The sequence below is a fragment of the Dermacentor silvarum genome, chromosome 1 (assembly GCF_013339745.2).
Source record: "Dermacentor silvarum isolate Dsil-2018 chromosome 1, BIME_Dsil_1.4, whole genome shotgun sequence".
NCBI classification, from domain to species: domain Eukaryota; kingdom Metazoa; phylum Arthropoda; class Arachnida; order Ixodida; family Ixodidae; genus Dermacentor; species Dermacentor silvarum.
In genome coordinates this window covers 102,501,714-102,523,293 of record NC_051154.1, presented here as the reverse complement: position 1 = coordinate 102,523,293, position 21,580 = coordinate 102,501,714, and the positions used below count along the sequence as shown (strand labels likewise).

The following is a 21,580-nucleotide window of genomic DNA, read 5'->3' as shown; positions in this document are numbered from 1 at the left end:
GCATGACGCCTGTTGCACAACGCGCGGCTTGCGAGGAGAAGGAAGGGAACGACCGTGATTGAACGGCGACGAAAAGACACTGCACCGCACGGGGCGCATCGTTTATCCACTTTTTTTTCCCTTTATTTTCAACATCCATTTTCGCGCGCAAACAAAGCGAGAGCACAGAGTGATAACAGTAGTAGAGAGCGAGCGAGAACAACCAACCACGGGAACAACAGCGCAACTAGAAAAAAAAAAAAAAATTGGGCGCCAGTGATTATGTACAGAAATGAAACAGCTGTAGAGAGGGGTGGTGAACAAAGATTTAATCGCCGGCCTTGTGCCACGGCGCGGCACGAAGCCGCGAATGCAGGCTGGGAAATGAAGTGCCTCCTCGCGCGTCGGAGGCTCCTCGAGAGACGCGCGCAAACCGAGGAAGGGTGAGAGAAGGTAGCAGGCACGGGACTCCGGCAGGTTGATGGCAAATAATTAAATTTGCTCTTTTACACAAAAACAAAAACGAAACACATACATATACAACGGATGCCATGTTTTGCGTGCCAGAGCCCTAAATGCAAACAACACAATTGCCGGGCCTCTGCTGTGTTTCACCCTTCCACCAGGACATCGCCATCAAAGCTTTGGTCACCTGACGCCGCGTCCCCATTCAAGCTGTGGTCCTTGAATACTTTTGCATTGGCGCTTATACAGTACACAGTGACGCAGCAGCGAGCGTTGGGGCTTGGTGCGGGCGTGGCGAGTGCGGTTTGGCCATGTGACAGGCACCACCGAAAGAGGCGACTCGTTCAACGCTAACAAGACAGGAGCCGCCTCTGTTCGGCGTGCGGGGGGGACGCTCGCCAGCGATTTCACTCGGGCGCACTTGTAGCGCCTGCCGACAGGTCTCCTGTTCCGTCCGCTAGTCGCGGGTGCCCCTAGAGACATTTCACACTCACCGAGAAACCCTCGAGGCGCGGACTGTGTGCCGCCGAAGTCACAGCCTAACGGTCGAAAGCCGATGTTGATCGCGAAAGTATGCGATCGTGTCTGACAGAGGAAACCTGTACGAGGCAGTTCGTCGTTTCATTTAGGGGACTCGTTGCCCATGTTTGCGGAACTTAGATGGCACGTTTGTTTTTCCTTCCTCCACATTCTCGTTCCCTCTGACCGCGTCTTGCACCAAGTGCCGACTTGGACTTTTTCAATTTGTTCACCCTTCGGCTAAACCTTTCAAAGAGGGGTCGCTCCGGCAGACCAATTGCCGGCACGTCCTGCTCTTTCACATCGTTCTACAAATACCTACGATGTGTCCTGTTTTTGAAACATAATGTTGTTTGTACCATCTGCGAATGGGCGTTAACCTGCAAGGTTAGTGTACTGAAGCGAGAACAGATGCATGTTTTCAGACCCGATATGAAAGGAAAAGGCTGCATTTTTAGTCAATATAGCGGTGTCCCATAACTAACGCTGTGAGGCCTTCCGCTAAAGGTGTTTCACTCGTACCGCAGAAACAGAAGGACAGACAAATAAAAAAAAGGAAAGAAAATTGGCACACGAGCGCCGGCCTCGTGTTTCTTTTCTTAGAATTTTCGTAACGCCGTGCCAACGAGCCCAAGTGTCCCTAATTATATAGAGCAGGTGGCCACAGTGCTACTCGATAAGTCAGCCAGAGTTCACGCCAACGTTACCAAGTTAGCCAGTCTTTTTCAAAAACAAGTACATAAACAGCAGATGTCAGCTTTCTCGTGACAGAGCCCTAAACGCAAACAACACGCTATCGGACCTATATTGTATCCATAACTGATCCATCGCGAGCCTCATGTAGTGTTTTGAATTTTTGTTGCCTGTGTGAGGCTTATTTTCTTTCTTTTTTTCAGATACGAAGAGCGCACATTTTCAGTCACCCTGTAGCTTGTGCATGTCATAACTGGGCTTATGCGAATCAAACTAGAAATTGCTGTGTGTGTTCTTGTGTACCACAGGCTACACAATGTGCTATCTGCTCGTCGTCTCCTGCTGTCACATGTAGGTCGCAAATCCTGTAGTAATCCGCCGATCATTCAACAAAAGACAAATGTCAGAAGTAGTCCCGTTTATAACTTGTACCACTGAGACCAGCTCGAAACAGGGAGAAGTATGGCACACGAGTGAATCCGCAAGACCGGCGTCCCTCTGGCGCGAGCCCCCAAAGCACCACTGCCGCCCAAGAACACTTATTGCGCGCCATTTTGGACGCACACATATAGAATCTCGAAAGTGCTCGGCGAGAGAAAAATAATGCTGCCCTTGAAATGGGCCTCGCATCATATATACTTCGTAATTACCTTGCATGCTTGCCACGTGTTGAATATGAACTACATACCCACACAAAATAGTGAAGTGGCATTTTTCCTACGCGCGTGCTTTCTTAAGTTCACGGGGCCACACATCACAAGTATAGGGCGGGATGCAGAGTTCGCAGGGAAGGTAACGCTCTTTGCTACGGGGGAAACAACGCACTCTGGGAACACTGTACGCTGGGGTGCTAGCTGTATCCTGCTGTGTGGAACACTATTCGGTGCAGCCAGTCGATCGACTCGGGCCGACTTGAGGCGTTTCCACCTAAATTGGGGCGAACTCAAGCCGACTCGAGCTGACCTTGGCCAACTCGGGCCGACTTGAAACTACTGGAGCCAACGTCCGATGAACAGGCGAAGCGAGTCCCCTGCTTGTGGCGAACGGACCATGTCCGCTCCAAAAATAACGCGCCGTTAAAGTTTCTCTATAGACTGCAAACATTCACAACCTGCTTTGTCTCTTGTGCAGCCCATGAAAATACGCCGTGAACAGGAGGCGACACTCCTGCGCGAAAGAGGCCCGGGCACAAATTCACTTTCAGATGTTACACACGCTGTGCCCAAGCAATATGGCGCTACTATGTCTTGTTACGTTCTTTGCTCATGCGTCTGAGTCGCACAAACTCGTTCGCCGTCTCCTGATGAGCTGCGGAAATACAGGGGCGTCAGAGTGCATGGACGCCGTCGTTACAAGTATATATCGTATATATATTTATATAATATAGCATATATGTATTTATCTTTGTGCGCGTGGACATAAGCGGTGCTTCTCGTGAACGTGCCTGTATATCACACACACATACACACATATCTGGATACCACTGTGGTCAAAGCTATAGGCTATCAACTACGAGCTCTACGCGTCGCCACTGGAACTGTAAGCCGCGGAGGATGAGGTGACAGACCAATGGCGCCACGTCATTCAAACACCCTGAGTTCAATTGGTTTTAAACACTTGTGTAAAAGGAACAAAATTATTCAAACGCACCTCATTTAAGGGTGTAAAAAATACGTATATGACATGTTCGTTTAAATATGAGGCCGTTGTGGGCTGCAATATAATGACGCCATCCACACTGTTAACCGAAAGTAAATAAATAGAGTTAATCCTAAGCAAAAATGATGCTGAAGATAAAAGCAATAAGAGGATAGTATTGCATTGCATATTCTCATAAGTGGTGTGACATAGTTATTTGACGCGAGACGCAGACAAGAGACACCTGAGCGATGCCCATGAAGCTCACCATGCGGAGCAGTGAACCGTGCGTTTTGGGGCAGAATATGACCTGCTTTCCACGAACATAAAAAAAAGGAAAGAGCTCTCCGGAGCTCCATGAAGCAATAAATCCCTTTACCTTTTCTTTGAAAAAAAAAAAAGTGAAACGTAGCACGTTTCTCCACTTTTTTGTTTCCACGCACAAGTCGTTGTCGCAAATGACGGAGCACTTTGTTGCCGACAGCTCACGGCGAGCACGGATACATAAAGCGTGAAATCACGTGCTTCCGTTACTAACTTCAAAGTCAATGCGACTACGTTTTGCACGAAGCTGCACAGTTGTGTAGTGCCGGTAATGCTGAGTCACACGCTTTCCCGAATTACTCTTTCCTGCACACAGAAGAGAAGGTCTCCCGGAGGCATTGTGTTCTACGGAGAAGCCCGCCTCCTTGTGGAAGCAGGAAGACCATTTGTGAAAGCAATGATGCATGCGCATCGCTTTTAAACTGCCCGGATTAGCCCCTCCTCAGAAAACGCCACGAAAAGCAGCTTGTCCACAACGGGAACGCTTCTCATTCACTACACCTTCAGTTACTCGGACACTTCATCGAGCGGCCGCGACGAGATATAACGGCGGGACGCCGCAAGCACCGTGCCCTGAGCATCAGCACCGACCTGCAATGACTAAGCGCAAAGGAGCAACGAGTGTGCGTTCTACGCACTGGCGTTTACGGAAACTTTGAGCTGAATTATAAGTGAAATCAGTTATTGTTGTGGTTTGCTAATGTGTGTGCCCTCATTCTTTCCAGCAAGGTCACGCATGACGTTAATGTATGCGCGTTGCAGCGGCTATGTACACACAGGCTACACTTTTTTTTTTTACATTCGCACGGGTTAATATATAAAATAATGTGCGCTACGCTGAAACAGTCATGGTTTCGCACGCGTATTACATATTTATGGATTATGAACGGTGAAAGTGCGGCGCTTTGGTCGGAAAGCGTTTGAAAAATAAAATGCGCCACTTTGTAAAATAGAGCTTTGGCACGCACGTTGTCCCGCATTCGGCAAGCACCCCGAGAGTGTCCGGGGCGCCCGCATTCAAGGTGTTTAGACATGAATAACGCTGTCTTGATAATACTCGATGTGTCGGCGGACTATAATGGTCTGAGCTTCCAAAGCCAGGCTCAGCTGTCTGCTGTGGACAATAATCTTTTGTTTGGCATTCTTTCTTATGTAGATAAATTATTTCTAGCGAAAATACGCGGGAGAAAGCCATAAATTGTCACAGGGTGAAATTGAACTCGCAATAACATATTGTGCTATCACCTCTTGGACCATACGCAACTTTCGCTCGTGCTGTCTGGCGTAAAGCTTTCTCTCGATATCTGGCAGACAGCTTAAAGGATCAAAGGAAAAAGCAGCCGGCAGCTCAGCTTACGTGAAGTTCTGCAAACACCACGTCAAGAATATGAAGCCCGCGTACAATCTAACAGTTTGCTCGTGGTCCACAACACGTCACACTACACGGATGAGCCCGAGGCAAAGTGTAACGAAGTGATACAGTATACTGTCGATCGGGCGTCGTACGAACCAGGCAGTTCATTTGCTTTTAACTGGCCCCTTTGATGGATGTTACGATGCTTGTTCATTCGTAGCCTCTCTGAAGAAATGCATTATTAACTATGCCAACAGGAAAGCGAGAAACCGCACATACTTTTACACGACGTTTTCAGAACGAAGATAGCGTGCTGCAACAAGGATGTATTTTTTTTTTTGCCGCGTATTCTACACAGCGACGAACAACCGCCAGTCTATCCACGTGGTATTTGTGGCGGCACAAGAAAGCTAGCGGGACGGGACCGTGCAAGGGCTCTTACGTCAACAACTTTCGTGCAGCTCTGCTTGGTGCTCGCAGAGCTTGGTTAAATGCGAGGCTCTGTACGGCTTCAAAAGCACGGTTATGCAAGTGGCAAGACTGTGGTGGGTCCTGGGAAGGACAGGGGCTGACAATTCACTAACCACCTGCTAAGCTATAGATCAAAAGGGTCAAATGTACCATCCACGGACCCGAGCGACTTCCACGCTCGGGCCAACGCTGCGCTCGACTCAAAACTGCTCTGCCATCTACAGGGAAGGGGCGCCAGTTTCCAGGAGAATTCCGTTGGTCCCCAGTGTGACGTAGCTTGTAATGTGACTGAGCAGCGTCGGATAAGACGAGCGGGGGCAGCGAGTTTCCATAACAACCTTTTCAGCTGCTATTGCCTTCTAGCAGAGACAACCCTCGTGCAACAGCTCCGGCTCAACCTTATTCAACGCCTCACTGCACTGCCCCACGTCACACGGATGCTTGAGTTCAACCTTTGGCGTGTTGCATAATCCCCATTTTCACACACTCCGTGCAGTTGCCGTTGGAGAGGCGGCCAAGTCCGGCGGTGTTCGCTCGGGTAGAGGACCCTAGCGAAGCAACCGTATAGCACAAGTGTACAGTCACCCCACCACCCCCTTTCCCCCGCGAACACACACCGTCGATGCGGCGAATCCTTCGGCACGAGCGACGTTCTTCCGAGCACACTGGCAGTCTTTTCTCACAGCTGCTGTCGTGGAAGCGACGCATGACGACGAACACGGAGGGGTACACGTGATAGTGACTTTGGCTCCGAAAATCTTTGGCGAGAAGACTCCAGTCCGAACGGACACCGGTGCAGTCACAAAGTGCACATCCGCAGCAAATGTGAAGGTCGTAGTAGATGCTCGACACTTTACACGTAGGTCCAGTGGCTAAGCTGCAGGAAATGAACGAGAGAAAAAAAAGAAAAAGCATAGTGAGTCTCGACCGACGCTTGGCCTCGTGCAGACGAACACCATGCAGTACAGCGCGGGTGCGTAAACGTAAGCGTTCATACGTGAACTGCAATACGAAGGAAGTTCTATAATTTCGTGCAAAGAGAAATCGAGGGACAGAGACAAAAAAGGAAAAAAAAAGTAGAGAGTAATACCAAGCGTACATTATTTGCCAAAAGTATATGGGCTAAGTTGCCTGCGACCACCACGCTGACTGCAGGCTCTTTAACGGAGTTTCTATGCCATGCCAAAAGTCCCAGCACCATGTAGAACAAGAAACACTCTCGCATACTCACCATGCAGATGTTCTGAGTGTCAAGAACGCCACGGCAACCACACCACAAAGACAAATGACATATAGTGAAGGCGAGGAGTAGCCCGTTTACATATGACGTAGGCTGTACGTATATCCGCATATACGAATACCCGACGCAAGGGAAAACGGGTCAAGGTATAGAAAGGCCTGCAAGCTCACGTAAAGGTGCGCAGAGCACAGAAGGAGCAGCTCCTATCCACAAATTTTACTCTGTGTCTAATTCTCGGTTTCACGAAGACAGAAACGCTTTTTTTTTTTTTTGACGATACATATATGTCAAACGCCACCTGTGTGTTATAATCACCTGTGTGTCATAACCGATGGTGACTAGCGTACATGCAGCGAATATATCAGCGTAGAATGCGAATTAACAATGTAATCTGGCTTTTATTTTTATTGCGTAATGTGTGTCTACTCGTACATAAATGGCGAAGATAGGCTTAAAGGTTTTCCATTGTGCTGGAGCCACTGTATCGAAGAAAGCGCTCTTGGCGGCTGGACCAAGAAAAAAAAAAAAACTTGAAGGCATTCCCTCGGGAAAATTAATATATCGCCGCCTATTGTGAGCAATATTGCAAACTGCTGGCTTAGGCTTATCAAATCATAGAGTGTAGTTCTCGCAAACCCCGAAAGTATGCAGAAAAATCTTACCTTGAATCTTTCGACTGTGCCCGTTTCTTTTTCCTCTTCTCTTTCAGCAGCCGGTGTTATGGTGTATGCAATTCTCTACAAAGACAGTTTTTGACAGATTTCAGCACGAAGTTTTAGCTTATCAGGCATGCAACATTTTCCCTTTTCACCTCTATGATCACACTTTCTAGTGACAACGTTGTACACACTCGTGCGTCGTTACTAAGATCTTCGTTTCATATGGACAGCTTACGGACAAATTTGGCGGTCACCGCTCATTTCCGATCTGTATCCGCCTCTTTAATAAGGAAGTGTTCTGCTCGGACAACAAACAGCTTAAACATACGCAAAGCCCGTAGGGGCGCATGTATTTTTGTCTAATTACCAGGGGGCAGTTACGGTTTGAACAAAGTCACGGCCACAGAAAAGAAACATTTTGCCTCCACTATTATAAGTTCTATGTATGGTTTCTAACGAGAGAATGAAATCTAAAATTCCTCAGCCATTGAGCTCTTGCATTGTGATTTCTCGCTTTACTGGGCGAAGATACCACGTCGACACACTCTTTCGTTGGCCGCGGCGTGCTGCACGGAATAGCTACAAGGAAAGGATTTTAGCGCGAACTCAGGAGCGAAAGCTCTTCTTTGAACTTCCGCTACATTGACAAGCATGTTCGGCAGAGATCAGACTCACAAATGACTTGTTCTTTCGTAACCATTTTTAAAATTTTGATGCTTTTGCGCAGTAGGCGCTTGTAAAGGGCTGTCACATGAGCCGAGACCTCGCACCTGAAACTACACTCGAATCCTGGGGACCCATCAATATACATCCAAATTTTGGCGACGAACGACACGACTTTCGCAATGATACGATATTTTTTTTTTCATATCCTGCTAGAATCAGTTCAGAAAAGAGCCACTCGATTCATCACACAAAATGACAACTGCAACGCAAGCATACCGCAAATTAAAACAATTTATCAATTCCTTCTTTGAACACTTGTGGTGATGTAGCACTCTTATTGATGTTTCACAAATACGTTCACAGACCAAGGCCATCACCAATAACTCTGCAAGTGTCTCCATGCACGTCACGAAGATTACGTAATCATCTTTGTTTTACGCGCATCTATGGTGAAACAGACGTATTTAACTCATCTGCCACGTGTCATCTGCTGTGGAATAACCTTCCCGATATCCTGGTAGCTGAAGCTAACAAAGAAAAATTCCGGCACGACATAAACACGCATTTCTTACTTTAATTAACTTCTTGTCTGCTTTGCTTCTTGTCAGCATTTTTTGTCGTTTTTGCTCTGAGGATTTTCGACTTGATTATTCATTGTTTCATTATTAACAAACTGTTCTTATGACTTGTATAACTGTATGCTCCTTATACCATGTAAACTTCTGAAGCTACCCTTACCCATTCTTCAGGACTGGAAGGTATTTTGAATAAAAAGTGAAAAAGGATATTGGATCATGTTTTGATTTTAAAGGAGTGGTCCCTCGGTAGAGGACAAAGGCTCACCTGGGTACAGGTGCCCTTGGCCCTGCATAACTTGATGATGGCCACAAGGGGCACCATGGAGACAGAGGAGAGCGCCAGGCCCCAGCCCATGCTGATGGCCCATGGTGGGTACCGATAGTTGTGGTACTCCACGGGCGCCTGGTTCACCACGCCGCTGATGATGACCGCCTGCACACGGCACCCCGCGCCGCTGTCAGACTGAGCGCCAACCAAAACTAAGGCGAGGCTGACCTAAACTATGGATCGTACGAAGTGCCTATAGTAGATGAGACGTAACCCAATTTAGTACTCCGAAAAAGGGACACACACAACGGAACCACTTCGCCTGCCTATTTTGGCGAGGCTCTGGTGTGACTAACGCTGTTTAGAAACAGAAATAGCCAGCGAGTGCTATTCATGCCCGCCACACTATCATTTGCTAGATGAAAGACCATTTTGGATGCGCTTTACAAGCTACTAGATTATAACATACGCCATTAAATGTTCAGGGCCAATATAAAGCAGTGATTCTTTTTTTAGTCATATTTAATTCTTATAATGTGACACGCTGATTTGTCTACCTAGGTGATAACGCCGGCGGAGCGCTACTCGAACAAACAACAAACGATGAACGGAATATGTTTGTAGCGGATCTCAGAAAGAATATTCGCATCAAACCAGCCACGTTTACGTTTAGAAAAAAAAAGTTGCAGTGGCTTAGCTTGGCTATGCCAGGATATACGTAGCGTTAGCAAAGGTTCAGCTGATTATTCTTAGCTTTCCTGGTTGTCTAGATTGTCAAGGATTAGCTTGAGAGCAGCATTTGCGCTCTCCTTCTCCATGGCTATACCACACTGGCAAACGCCAGTCAGAAGCGCAGCGGCTCCAGCGCAGTGTCAGACGGCGACTGCACAGCGAGCGCGCGCCGGCGCCAGTGCGTCTACCACGGCTACGACGTCACTCCTCTGGAATGCGCAGACCGGCGGCGATGAGTCGCGCGCGGCGGCGGCGGAGTGCGCGAGAGGTGCCGGCTCCGGTGGCTCCGGTGCGCAAGCCGTGTGACATCACTGATCCTTGCGCATGCGCAGCACGGCTCTTGATGTGCCGCGCGAAACGGGCTTGGCTAGGCCAGTGTAGCTAACGCTACAAAAAATCAGGGTGGGAAAAACGAGAAAACCTATAAAGAAACGATCGGACAGGAATCCAAACAGCGGTTGCACTTCAACCGGCACCAATCTCTTTTCGAGGCAATACGTCAGGCACCCTCCGTGGCTCGTCGCAGAGGTGATATGTACAATTAGCAGAATATGCTGCTTAGTAGACCAAGATGAACAGAAGGCAGGGCCCGCTATAGAAGAAATATAACGTATCACTACTTGTTACTGGGCTTGTTGATTCGTACTTCTTGCGGTGGAAAAAAAAAAAAACGAGAAAACAAGCAAAAAAAAAACAAAAACAAAAAGAAAAACGACCGTACAGGAAAGAACGTCGTTTCTTTAGATGTTCTTGCGCCTTTTCCACAGTAAGAAATATGAACCAACTACGCCAGGCAACAAGTAGTGAAACATTTTCCGTCGGACTAATCGTCTTACATTAAATGTGTGTCCTGCGTTTTTTTTCCTTGATAGCACAAAAATGGAGGTTGAGGAAAGGTTTCGTGACATTGGCTGTTAATTGTGTGCTCTTTAGTGCCATACAACTTACCACAAGGAAGGTCGGAGTGATAAATTTCCAGCAAAGCCTCCAGAAGATTCCCGGACGAAAGCCCAGCATCTCATGTATGTTTCCGCAGAACCGGTCCAAGCCTGCGAGAGAGCAGTGGACTTGAAACTACGCACATGGTGATGTTAATATCGCGCCATTATTAACATGCAGCCGGAAGTATTCAAAGGTGTTATACAGTTATTCAGCATTCGGTTATACGACCAAGGTTCTGGCATTTTTCAGATGCCTCAACATCCAAAATACCAGCGCAAATTATAGGGAAAGAGAGATAATAGCGCACTGCGCCAGGTATTAAAGAAGAGAAAGAAAAAATAGCCTTGCATCTTGTAACATTGAGCTGTATTCAAAATATCTGTCGCGCGAATTCCGCATTTTTAGATCTCTTTTCCCAGTTAACACCAAGCGGGAAAATAGTTTAGGCACACATTCTCATTTCTGCCGCTCATAACTTTGTTGTCAAGGCAAAATACCGCAACTCTGTATATCATTATTGCACATAATCATACGAAAAGAAGCAACTTTGGCTGAGAGCTATCAGTTAAACGCCGATGTTGGTGGAGTCTGTAGTCCCCAACATAGCCCAGCGATTCGTTCACGGCAACCATGCCAAAAATGGTAGCATTGCGTGCCCACGGGGATTGTTGAGGCACAAGCACAAGTCGCGCGTCCAACTCACCGTAAAACCAGGCGATGCCTATAGACTCGAATAGAGCCGCGCAGAGAAGAGAGATTCCAGCGGAGTAGGTGTCCAACCACGTGATCATGTATCCGCCACCCTGTGAAGAGAGTAAACGGTGATTTTCGATTTCTTAGCATTCGTACGCACAACTAAGGATGCCACGACAAAAATATGCAGTAGTCCTGACAACGAAAAACACGGAAGGAGCGAAATGTGTCATGCATTCGTGACACGTTTGAACAGGTGCTATAAAGCATATATTGTACGTTGGGTGATGTTCAAAATGGAGCAAGCAAGCTCGGCCACAGAGCAAGATGCCATTGAAATTATTTTAAACTATGAGATCGTGCCAAATTCTCCAGTACAGAGGACACATTGTCAGCTGCATTACACGCTGCGAAAAAGTTGGTTCCATTAAAAAAATGATATTCTCCTACATTGAATATATCAGGCTCAATTCGCTGAGTTCGTAAGCGCTGTTTGGTAATGGCCGGCAAAGGTTGCTAATAACACGTCCTGTCTTTTTTTTTTTTTTTTTTGAAGGAGCAAGAATTTGCCAACTCATTAGAAGGAAACTGGAGCTGTGTGACGATGTACATGATGGTTGCAATGTCAAGCAGTTATCAACGTATGCACCCTGAAAGTTTGGTAATGTGAGGGTTTGAAATACCACTTACATGTGGAAAATAATATGTGGGACAGATTGGCAGGTGCCTCAATGTTCGAATTAAGGAACATAATCAGTCATTAACGAAGTCACTAGAATCGTATCTGGCTTCACAATGTCGCATATGTGACTGTTCACTGTTGCTTGTAGAAACAGAGGTTCTTTTAAAACATAGGAATCAACTCGCTAAATCATCGAAGCTTTTCACAATCAAAGAATAGGGGACGTATGCGTCAGCCGGGCTTCGGCTTCATTATCGGACAAAGAATATGATTATTTGCTGAGTACGTGCACTAACCCTACATGTTATGAATGTTTCTATTTGTGCTCTTTCTTATGTCTTTGCTCTTTCTTGTTCTTCAGCGCTGCTGATCATGGGTTCATTCAATTCTTATAGTTTTGGGGTGCAATTGCTTATATATGTTCCTTTCCAATAAAAGGCTCAGTTGCGAGTCAGCGCTTGTCCAGTGTGTCTCGTCTACGTCTGTATGTCTTCGCGCTGTTTCGTCCGCTTCCACTTTTCTGCTGTCGTAGTAGTCAAGGGCTCCGCCCTGTGGTGTGTGAAACGAAGTGTGCGCACTATCACCGAGATGGTTTGCGACGATTGTGATGAACCGCACTTGTTTTTGTCAGAAGTGGTCGAGAAAAGTGTGCGCATGTCATGTGTCATAAGGTAAGACGGTGCGGAAACTCGGATAGCGCGGACGCGGCAACGCGACCCTCTTCCTAGCTCATGGCCATGGTCTCACTGGCACATGGTCGCTACCTCTTGAATCAAGGGTCTTCGTTAACTTTCCTCCATCCAACTGTTATGGTGTAACAGACCGGGCGTCCTGGTGGACTAAGCAGAGCGATGTATCTATGACGGGACTTTCGATCAGCACTAATGGCCAAGTCAGTGACGGAAGCCTCCAAAACCGTTTGCTGCAAGGTAAAGTTGGGTCAGATTATTGTCACTGTGGTTAGCGTATATGTGCACACTCACGTCAACATGTCGCCCACGGACTTGTCGGCAGTGTGTCAAGTTGATGATGACCCGATTATAACTATAATCTATGGATAATTTAGAGCATTCCTTGTTATTTGCTCTAGAGAACGTTGTGATTTACGGGGGTTTACAATAGCGTAGATATCTCAAAACGATGCATGCGTCATTTTAAGTTACAGCTCTGCAATGTTCCTACGCGCTCCTAACTATTGCAATGTGCTTACTTTATGCTCCTAAGAACTAGCTCATGTGCTCTTATCATTGGCAGAGGTCATGTCGTCGCGGCGTCATTTGCAGTGCACTTTGTATCAAATGGTCAGTGAGGATGACCATGACTCTCACAAAAATAATAAACGAACCAAGTTCATTGCATTCCATACTGTAACTCTCATCCCAGTGCCGATTACACTCCATCCCACTAAAAGAGGAAAATACCTGATAACTGTAACTAGCTCTAATTGTATGTTTAACTAACTAAATTACTAATGACTTAGTCTGGAAGGGCTTTCGGCAAACCTGGACGGCGCGTCAATTTGCGCCTTACCAGCGTTCACGCTTTGGAAGGACACGGAATTCCCGAACGAGTGGGACGTTACCCCCGTGGTGTTGTGGGCTCCTCGAACAGGCGTCGAGGCCCTCAACACCGCCTCTTTCTCTTTTAGTTGTTGTTGTGAAGCCATCTCGCGACACGCGACTGCGCCTTCCAAGGGTAAAGAAGTCCAGCCACGCCCAGTGGCGACTCGGGGGACACGGCCAATTAGGCGCCGCCTGCGGGTCAATCGCCAGTGGGCCTCTTTTTATTGCCGCGTGGCATCTGTTTGCACGCGGACAGAGCGCGACGACGGCAGTGGCGCGCGCGAGGTCCACGTAATTGCGCCCGCGGCGAAGTCGCGGTGGCCGGAGCAGCTGGTCCGCCCATCCCGGCGACAATGAAACGCTCCCAGTGCAGCGACAACATTGCAGCCGGCCGACGCGCTAATTAAGGAGCTCGGCGCTGCCGCCACGCGTCGACAGCACGCCGCCGTCAGCGACGATGATCGGCAAGGATCGCTACTCCTAGCCGCTTAACGTGAGCGCAATGAGGTCGTGCAGTGTGTGTCGAGCTCCGCGCTTCGGGGAACTGAGTTTCCTTCACTTTATGCACTTTTGTTCTCCGCAGCAGGAGCCCGTTTCCGTTTATTTTTTATTATTTATCTGTTCATTATTGTTACTTCTCGATCTTTTTTTATTATCGATAACTACCTCATTTTGCCTGGTGATTCTGCTTGGTGTTTGTAGTGAGGTCGGGGCTGCGTGTTCGCGGCATTTCCCTGCCGCGAACAATCCGCTGCTGCAACCCATCATTTTCCTCCTGAGAAGCGTGCTTTGCTTTCGGCACAGTTGCAGTTGAGGCAAGGTACCCTTTCAAGGGCAAAAAGCCAACGTCTACGGGCGGGCGCGTGCGAGTGCAGAAGAAGGGCAGTTTCTTATCCTGCAATAAATACAAAGCTGAAAGAACCCGCCACGCTGGTTCAGTGGCTACAGTGTTCCCCTGCTGAGCACGTAGTTCGAAACCGGTCCGCGGTGCCCGCATTTTTATGGGGGGCGCGTAATGCGGAAATGCTCGTGCACTTAAATTTAAGCTGGAGGTGTTGAACTAGTCAACTTCTCAAATCGAATAGAAATATAAAAAAAATAGTCTTCGAATATCGAATCACATATCGAACATTTATTCACTTCTTAAAAGCCTAACAGAACGGTTAGACGCAAACCGTATTGCAAACAAGGGTTGCTTAAATCCTTTAGTACACGCAAAGCAGCTCATCATTTAATATACGACAGCTTGGCAGCTTTTGTGCATAAATACGAAGTGCAGAAATACATTGAAATTGAAATTTTAAATAAAAACCGAAAGAAGATAGCATGAGACGGAAACGGTGGTCATCTCTTGTTGGACCATACTATAGTGACGGGAATGAAACAAAGAAAATTCGACAGTGGACATCTGATGAAGAGAAGTGTCCTTGTCACAATGTTGCCTGCGGGCCGAGGCTTATTAAACAATTCAACTGGAGTTACTTGAAGCGCTGGCTCAACGCGAAGAAAAATTTAAAAAAATACTTATGTGGTTGGCGCATCATCTCCTCAGCTGCTTTTGCGCCATTAAACCCTACACAACTAACTGACTGACTGACTAACTAACCAACCAACCAACTAATTAACTAACTACTAACTAACTAACTAACTAACTAACTAACCAACTAACCAACTAACTAACCAACTAACCAACCAACTAACCAACTAACTAACCAACTAACTAACCAACTGACTAACTGACTGACTAACTGACTGACTAACTGACTAACTAACCAACAACTAACCAACTAACTAACTAACTAACTAACTAACTAACTAACTAACTAACTAACTAACTAACTGAGTAACTAACTAACTGAGTAACTAACTAACTAACTAACTATTTACCAAAAAAGAAGTGTATTAAGTTAGAAAATCAACCAGTACATTTTAGGGGAAAATCAATCAATGTTTATTAATGCGCCCAGAAACAACCTATCGGTCTTGGTACTGCTGCACATGGTATCATCAGGAATCATAAAAATATGTATACCGGTTTTGTGACTATATACAAGCCATAAAAAGATCAGGCGATGCAAGCGCCGTCACATAAAAACGCAGTCACGTACAGAACATACAGAGAAAAGGACATGTTTTGATAGATATATGTAGTAACATGTCAGAGCATATATATGACACACAAGCTTAAAGTACAGAGAACAAGAACAACTGGAAAAATAGCTGTAAACACATTACGGCGCGCACGACAAATGCAAAAGGGATTCATAATCAGTTACCGGCCGCACAATCCACCTTAAATTGCCATAATACAACAGAATAGTCAAGCACAGACATACATGCACAAGCATCCCCATTCTGAGAGTCTGTGGAGTCTGCCAAATCCTTGCACAGATTACAAGAATGTTTGCAAGGACGGGAGTTTGTGCTATACTTTTAGCGGCGGAATGGGCGTGCAAGAGATCTTTCCGTTTGCGTTTGCATAACATTGAGTATCTGCAAGGTAACCGTGCAGAAATTTCAATAATATAGCAGAAACATGGTTGACACCAAGTTTCAATAAAAATAAGCTGTGACTAACAGCATAGAAAAATCTTTCCTTCAAAAGCAATACACTGTACAGCGTTGGCTCCGTGAGGTACAACTCATAACTCCCCACTCGAGCGATTTTTGTATTTCGCCCCAGTTGCAATGCGGCCGACACTCCCAGGAATCGAATGCACGATTTTGTCCTCGCAAACAGGAGAACGAATAATTGAAAATTAAATAGATAATTAAAACATACGACCGCTAGCGGTCGTATTTTTTTGTATGTCCTATGATGACACCGTAAAAGGGTGTCATCAGACCTCATATTGCTCCTCAATTTAAGTGGTGCGATGGAGATCGGAGAGTTGCTTATTACGTTTTGTATATAAATCTGTAACGTTTGACATTTGCTATATCATTTCACCAATAAACCTTTCCACGCTTTTCTGTGGGCGCACTCTTTATACCATACTGTTGACCGAAATTGCGAAGAGAACCAGTAAGTAATTTCTGACGTCTTAAACAAAGAAGAATATCGGTGGCTTCCCTCCTGTAAGATGACGGTAAATTCGCTTACATTATCATTAGTATCGTCTAATGTTCGTGGATATGTTCAATTGAAATTGAAAAAGTAATTGTAATGACTAACGTAATCAGCAGCAGCAATGTTATAATCAGTGTATCCTTGGTCGTCGTGGGTACAGGCTCTCCGAGCTAACATGGAATAATCTATTTAAAAAAAATCAGCCTACAAGGTACCAATGTGTTCTGGTACCAACGGTGTTCCCAGCAGTCACAATGGCACCAACGGTGTTCTATCAGCAGTCGCCTTCGGCAAACTGTTCTTTTTTGTTATCCCTAATTGACCAATTAGCCGAAGTTAATTAACCAAATAAATAATTTTTGGCATGCTGACGTAAGTTTGAACACCAAATTGTACTTTGTATTCGAAAACATTTTATGGTTCTTGACCGCTACATTGTGCTTAGTTTACCCGCCATGGCTGCTTAGTGGCCATGGTTTTGGGCTGCTAAGCACGAGGTCGCGGGATCGAATCCCGGCCAGGGCGGCCGCATTTCCATGGGGGCGAAATGCGAAAACACCCGTGTACTTAGATTTAGGTGCAGTTTAAAGAACCCCAGGAGCTCCAAATTATTCCGGAGTCACCCCGCTACGGCGTGCCTAATGATCGTGGTTTTGGCACGTAAAACCACATAATTTTTTGCACTTAGTTGCTTTTCTGCATTTCAAGGTTGCGGCGCAACATACTAAAAAATTAATGCCATCAGGAGGTTTAAAAAAAACTGGCTCTACTAAATGGCCGGCACGGCGACTTCGTAAAAGTGAGAAGGCGTCAGTGCAACGTTTGCTGCTGCTAAGAGCAATCCTACTTCTTAACTCCGTGCACTGCTCTAGCTTACAGTGTCACGTGGCTCTTAGTAGCAGCTAAGAAGAAGAAATAGTTACACCGATTCCTTACCACTTTTACGCGGTCGCTGTGTCAATCGTTGAGCAGAGTCAGTTGCTTGCAACTTCATTTAATAGCGCAGGTGTCACGCACGCGAGACACACGCACGCGCGCTGACTGCATTTTCCCCCTCATATTTCGCCCCACGACATTGAAATGCGGAAAAAAGCCACTAGGAACAAAGTACTGGGCTTGAAGCTGTAGAATATGATGTTTTCTAGTGCGAAGCACAATTTGGCCTTCAAACTTCCGCCATTAAACCAGTAATTACTAATTTGGTTAAATAACTTCGGCGAATTGGCTAACTAAAGATAACATAAAAAAAGTTAGTCGCTGACTTGGTTGTCCAGGGCTGTTCTTAGGTGTGCAACTGAATTGGACCCCTGCTCTTATATTTAAATATGCATTTTTTTCATGAATGCGCAATTGAACAAGAAGTGTTTTCGTAACTTAAAGAAAACGATAACCAGCCGTAACACTTCTCATCAGCATCATGTGTCGCCCTTCTTTTCCAAGTAGCAAAAAGAAACAAAGTATATTTCAAGCTACGCGGGGACCATTTTGTTCATTTTTATTCCTTGCTTGGATAGAAAAGGCGACAGAGAAAATCGCAATTAAGGATCCTTAGAAAAACACCGCGTGATTGAGCAAGCACGTATTTGGCCGTTGTCGTGGCGTACCCATGTGAGCGCAAATCAAGCCCCTACCAACGCTCTCTAGCGACAGCAATCTCTGCCTCATCTCCAACAGTTTCCGCGTTACTGCTGGCGCCCCAAGATCGGTACTACCCGCTACCTCCGCAATATTGCCATTACAGAAGCAGCAGCATCAGGCATTCATGAACAATCTGAGCAAAATGAACCATTTTATATTTAACGCTCGTTGCATGTTGTGCGCGGCGTAGTCTTCGTGTGCGTACACGAGTTTTGAGGGCGTCCGCGAAAGTGAAACAAACGACGCCGGCTTCCTGTAAGGCAAGGGGTGCCCACAGAACAGTGAGACGATCCAAATTCCATTCTTGAGTCTTATTTTGGTCGCCGTGTTAGTCTTCGCATGGTTTGGATAAAAATTAGGCCGTCGAAAGGAATTTTAGAGGCTCTTTTGCATTGGCCAGGTGCGGAAAAATAAGAAAGCAAGAGGCATACACTGCGCACATTCTATCCGAGAGCGAAACTACCGGAATAACGATACACGCGTGGCGGCTCTTGGTATAGTATGCGCCATTGCTTTTGCAATGTATGATGGAAATATTAGATGTAATGGCAACACCGATGCAAAGTGATGGTCGCCCAGGAAACGCGATGAAACTCTAATGAAGAACATAAAAAATAGGAACAAAATATTGACTACGCCGTGGCTATACATATCTATTCAGCCTCCTGTGACAGTTGAGTGCTCTATCTTCTTTGGCTTCATGCCTTAACTAACAAAAACACCGTAAACTGCAGGTATTCTTCCGAGTAAACAGACGCGCTCATGACTATTTAGGCATAATGAAATAGCCTAAATGTGTGTGTGTTTACGCGCGCTTTGAAATATGCGCCATGAACCACATAAAGGCTCACAGGCGCCGTGCCATGCATATTTCTTAAAGAAGCATTGTTTGAAATAATGCGAAGTTACTTCATTTACTGGATTTCTGTTTCGGCTAAAGTTACATGTTGGTTAGGAGCAAGAGCTGGAACTGGTGGTGCGGCTGCTGGTGGTGTAGGTGTTGCAGCATTCTTGGCCGGCAATTGTTCCGCCTGAATATATCATACGTTGTTAGCAAGGCTGTGCCACCAAACGTTGATAATCTCAGCGTCTCGGAGGAAAACATTCAACAGATGTGGAACTCCTTTTTTGATTACTCGGGGTCCTTGTCCAGGGTAATCAGGAAAGAAGTTGTGAATAAGGAGCAGTTGTGAATGAAGACATCAGCCGTCAATGCACAGGTAACGCAGTATGGGAATTTCACGTGACTGTGACTATGAGAAACAAAATAAATGCCATACTTTCAAGTTAGCAGTGGCTTTAAAAGGCATTAAATACAAGGTGTCTACTGCTGACTTTGACTTTTTTTCGCATTTCGCTTTACAAGATTGAAACGCGGAAGAAATAATCAGGAAAAATGTAGCGGGCTCTAAATTATTGAAGCGTGGCGTTTTCAAATACGAAGAACAATTTCGCATCCGAATACACGTCATTATACCAATAAATAATAATTAGGCTAATTAATTTCGGATAATTAACTATTTGAACATAACAAGAAATAGAAATTTTTGCAGATAACGACCACAAGTAGAACAGTGTTGGTCCTGTCTTCCTATCTCGTAGCTTGTTTTATGATAGCTTGGCCCGTGTTACCTGTGACATCCTGTATAGATAGAGTTCGTAGCACAAGTGATTCGGTCGCCATTGGGACATTGGCGAAAGTATGCTCTATTTACCAAGGTCAAGAAATCTGTTATCTGTTAACAAATTGCGAATATTATGGAAACATCGGGACAACCTACAATTTCTGGGGATACGCAATGTGAATTCGCTGCAATCTGGGACAAGAGCATTGCCGAAAACAAGGTGACACAAGCTTGGCGCAGACGTGTTCTGGGTATCGGACGCTATCACCTGGGACATCGGGGACAACCGGGACTTATCCCGGGAATTCCAACTCGTGTCACGAAGGACGCCGTATATAGCGGAGGATCCGGGTTGAGGTTGATTTCCTATAGCTTTTTTTTAACCCGTGCTCTTTCAGGCGTCGTGCCCACGGGAATGTTGCTGCCGTTGCCGGCAATCAAACTCATGAACCCCGTGGGTGTAGCAGGATGATCGCCACAGTCTTAAGTTATCGCCACAGGCAGCTAAGTGTATACAAGGACTGCGAGGAAGAACAAGAAAGGTGTCCTTTGCGACCCTGTCTCGCCCTCGCAACGTTTCGTGTCGAACATGCACTGCTGGTATAAGGCCAAACGTCTAGCGGGTACTGACCCTCGTGACGTTGACGATGGAAATAAGGAAAGAGGCGCAGATGACGACCGCCGTGAATACCTCCCGGCGGCAGCGCCAGCGTGCGAAGAACGTCTTGAATTCGTCCATGAGGCCCGTGATGACGCTCTCCAGGCCACCCATCTGCAACAACAATGTTCCCCCCCGAAGTCGCCGTCAGCGGCGTAGAATCGGAGCAGCGTATAACGCTCACTCCTTTCCTATCGGGCAAAGCTTCGATACAAGAAGTCGGAAGCCGTGGCGTGGCCGAGGACCACGCCTAGTAACTTAGGTTGAAACAGGAGTCTCCGTACCCAGCTAGTTTACAACGAAGGGCAGGTCACTCATCTTATTTGCGAGAATGCCAGAAGTGATGGAAATAACAAGCGCTATCCGAAAAATGAAAAAAAAAAAAAAAACGTAAATAGACGTACAAAATGCGTGGAATTGTGCTTTGAGTTGAGCAGAGCAGAACCAACTTACGGAAAACATAACTGATTAGCTTAGTTTCAGAGCGGAAAGTTTACCTTTATAAAGTTTTTGAAAGCAAAAAATATGCAAGTGGTTTAAAGAACTACAGATTGTTGCTTTAAAAGACACCATCAACAAAGGGTGCGGTAATGAAAAGAGCTTAGCAGGTCACAAGTGCTATCGTAACGCCTCTCCATTAAAATATATTTCACTGCAATCAAAGCAAAATTAAAGTGTGAAAAGTTTAACGAGAATGAAGCGTTGAAATTTCACCACGTTATGAAACTAGCTCTCTGTCAGCGGAGTTTGATGTCCTGCTTGAAGTGACAGACAGAAATAACTGCGGAGCAGGGCTCTCTCACACTGGATCCGATGTCGAGCACGCAGACAACTCAAGCAGGGAGGCTTTGTTGTGTTTTTTTTTTCAGTTTTTTTTTTTTTGCCTGGTGGGTGTGCATACTCCACCGGACGTAGTTTGGCCCCCATGACAAGGTGGCAAAGTAGTGTCTTTTCATCGCATTTCGCTATATTGGCATATAAATTCTGCACTTGGAAATAAAATTACCTACGCTTATAAGTACAATATATGATGAAGTAAAACAATGACTCACGTTCGAGTGGTCATCACGTGCTATATTGAAGCCGCTCAATGTTTATCTGGTGCAGGTATAACCCCTGGGAGT

General features: G+C 46.0%; 1 protein-coding gene across 1 annotated transcript in view; it reads right to left on the bottom strand.

Moving 5' to 3' along the window:
• Window positions 1–96: 96 nt before the first annotated feature.
• LOC119433970 (sodium-dependent noradrenaline transporter) overlaps window positions 97–21,580 on the bottom strand; it is a 193,576-nt gene continuing 172,092 nt past the window's right edge. Inside the window, exons 10-15 of the mRNA XM_037701262.2 lie at window positions 20,430–20,570; window positions 11,232–11,331; window positions 10,535–10,635; window positions 8,852–9,019; window positions 7,346–7,420; window positions 97–6,320 (exon numbers count right to left, since the gene is read on the bottom strand). Of these exons, the coding sequence (XP_037557190.1) occupies window positions 6,297–6,320; window positions 7,346–7,420; window positions 8,852–9,019; window positions 10,535–10,635; window positions 11,232–11,331; window positions 20,430–20,570 (609 nt within the window). The 3' untranslated portion in view covers window positions 97–6,296. The remainder of the gene's footprint in view (window positions 6,321–7,345; window positions 7,421–8,851; window positions 9,020–10,534; window positions 10,636–11,231; window positions 11,332–20,429; window positions 20,571–21,580) is intronic.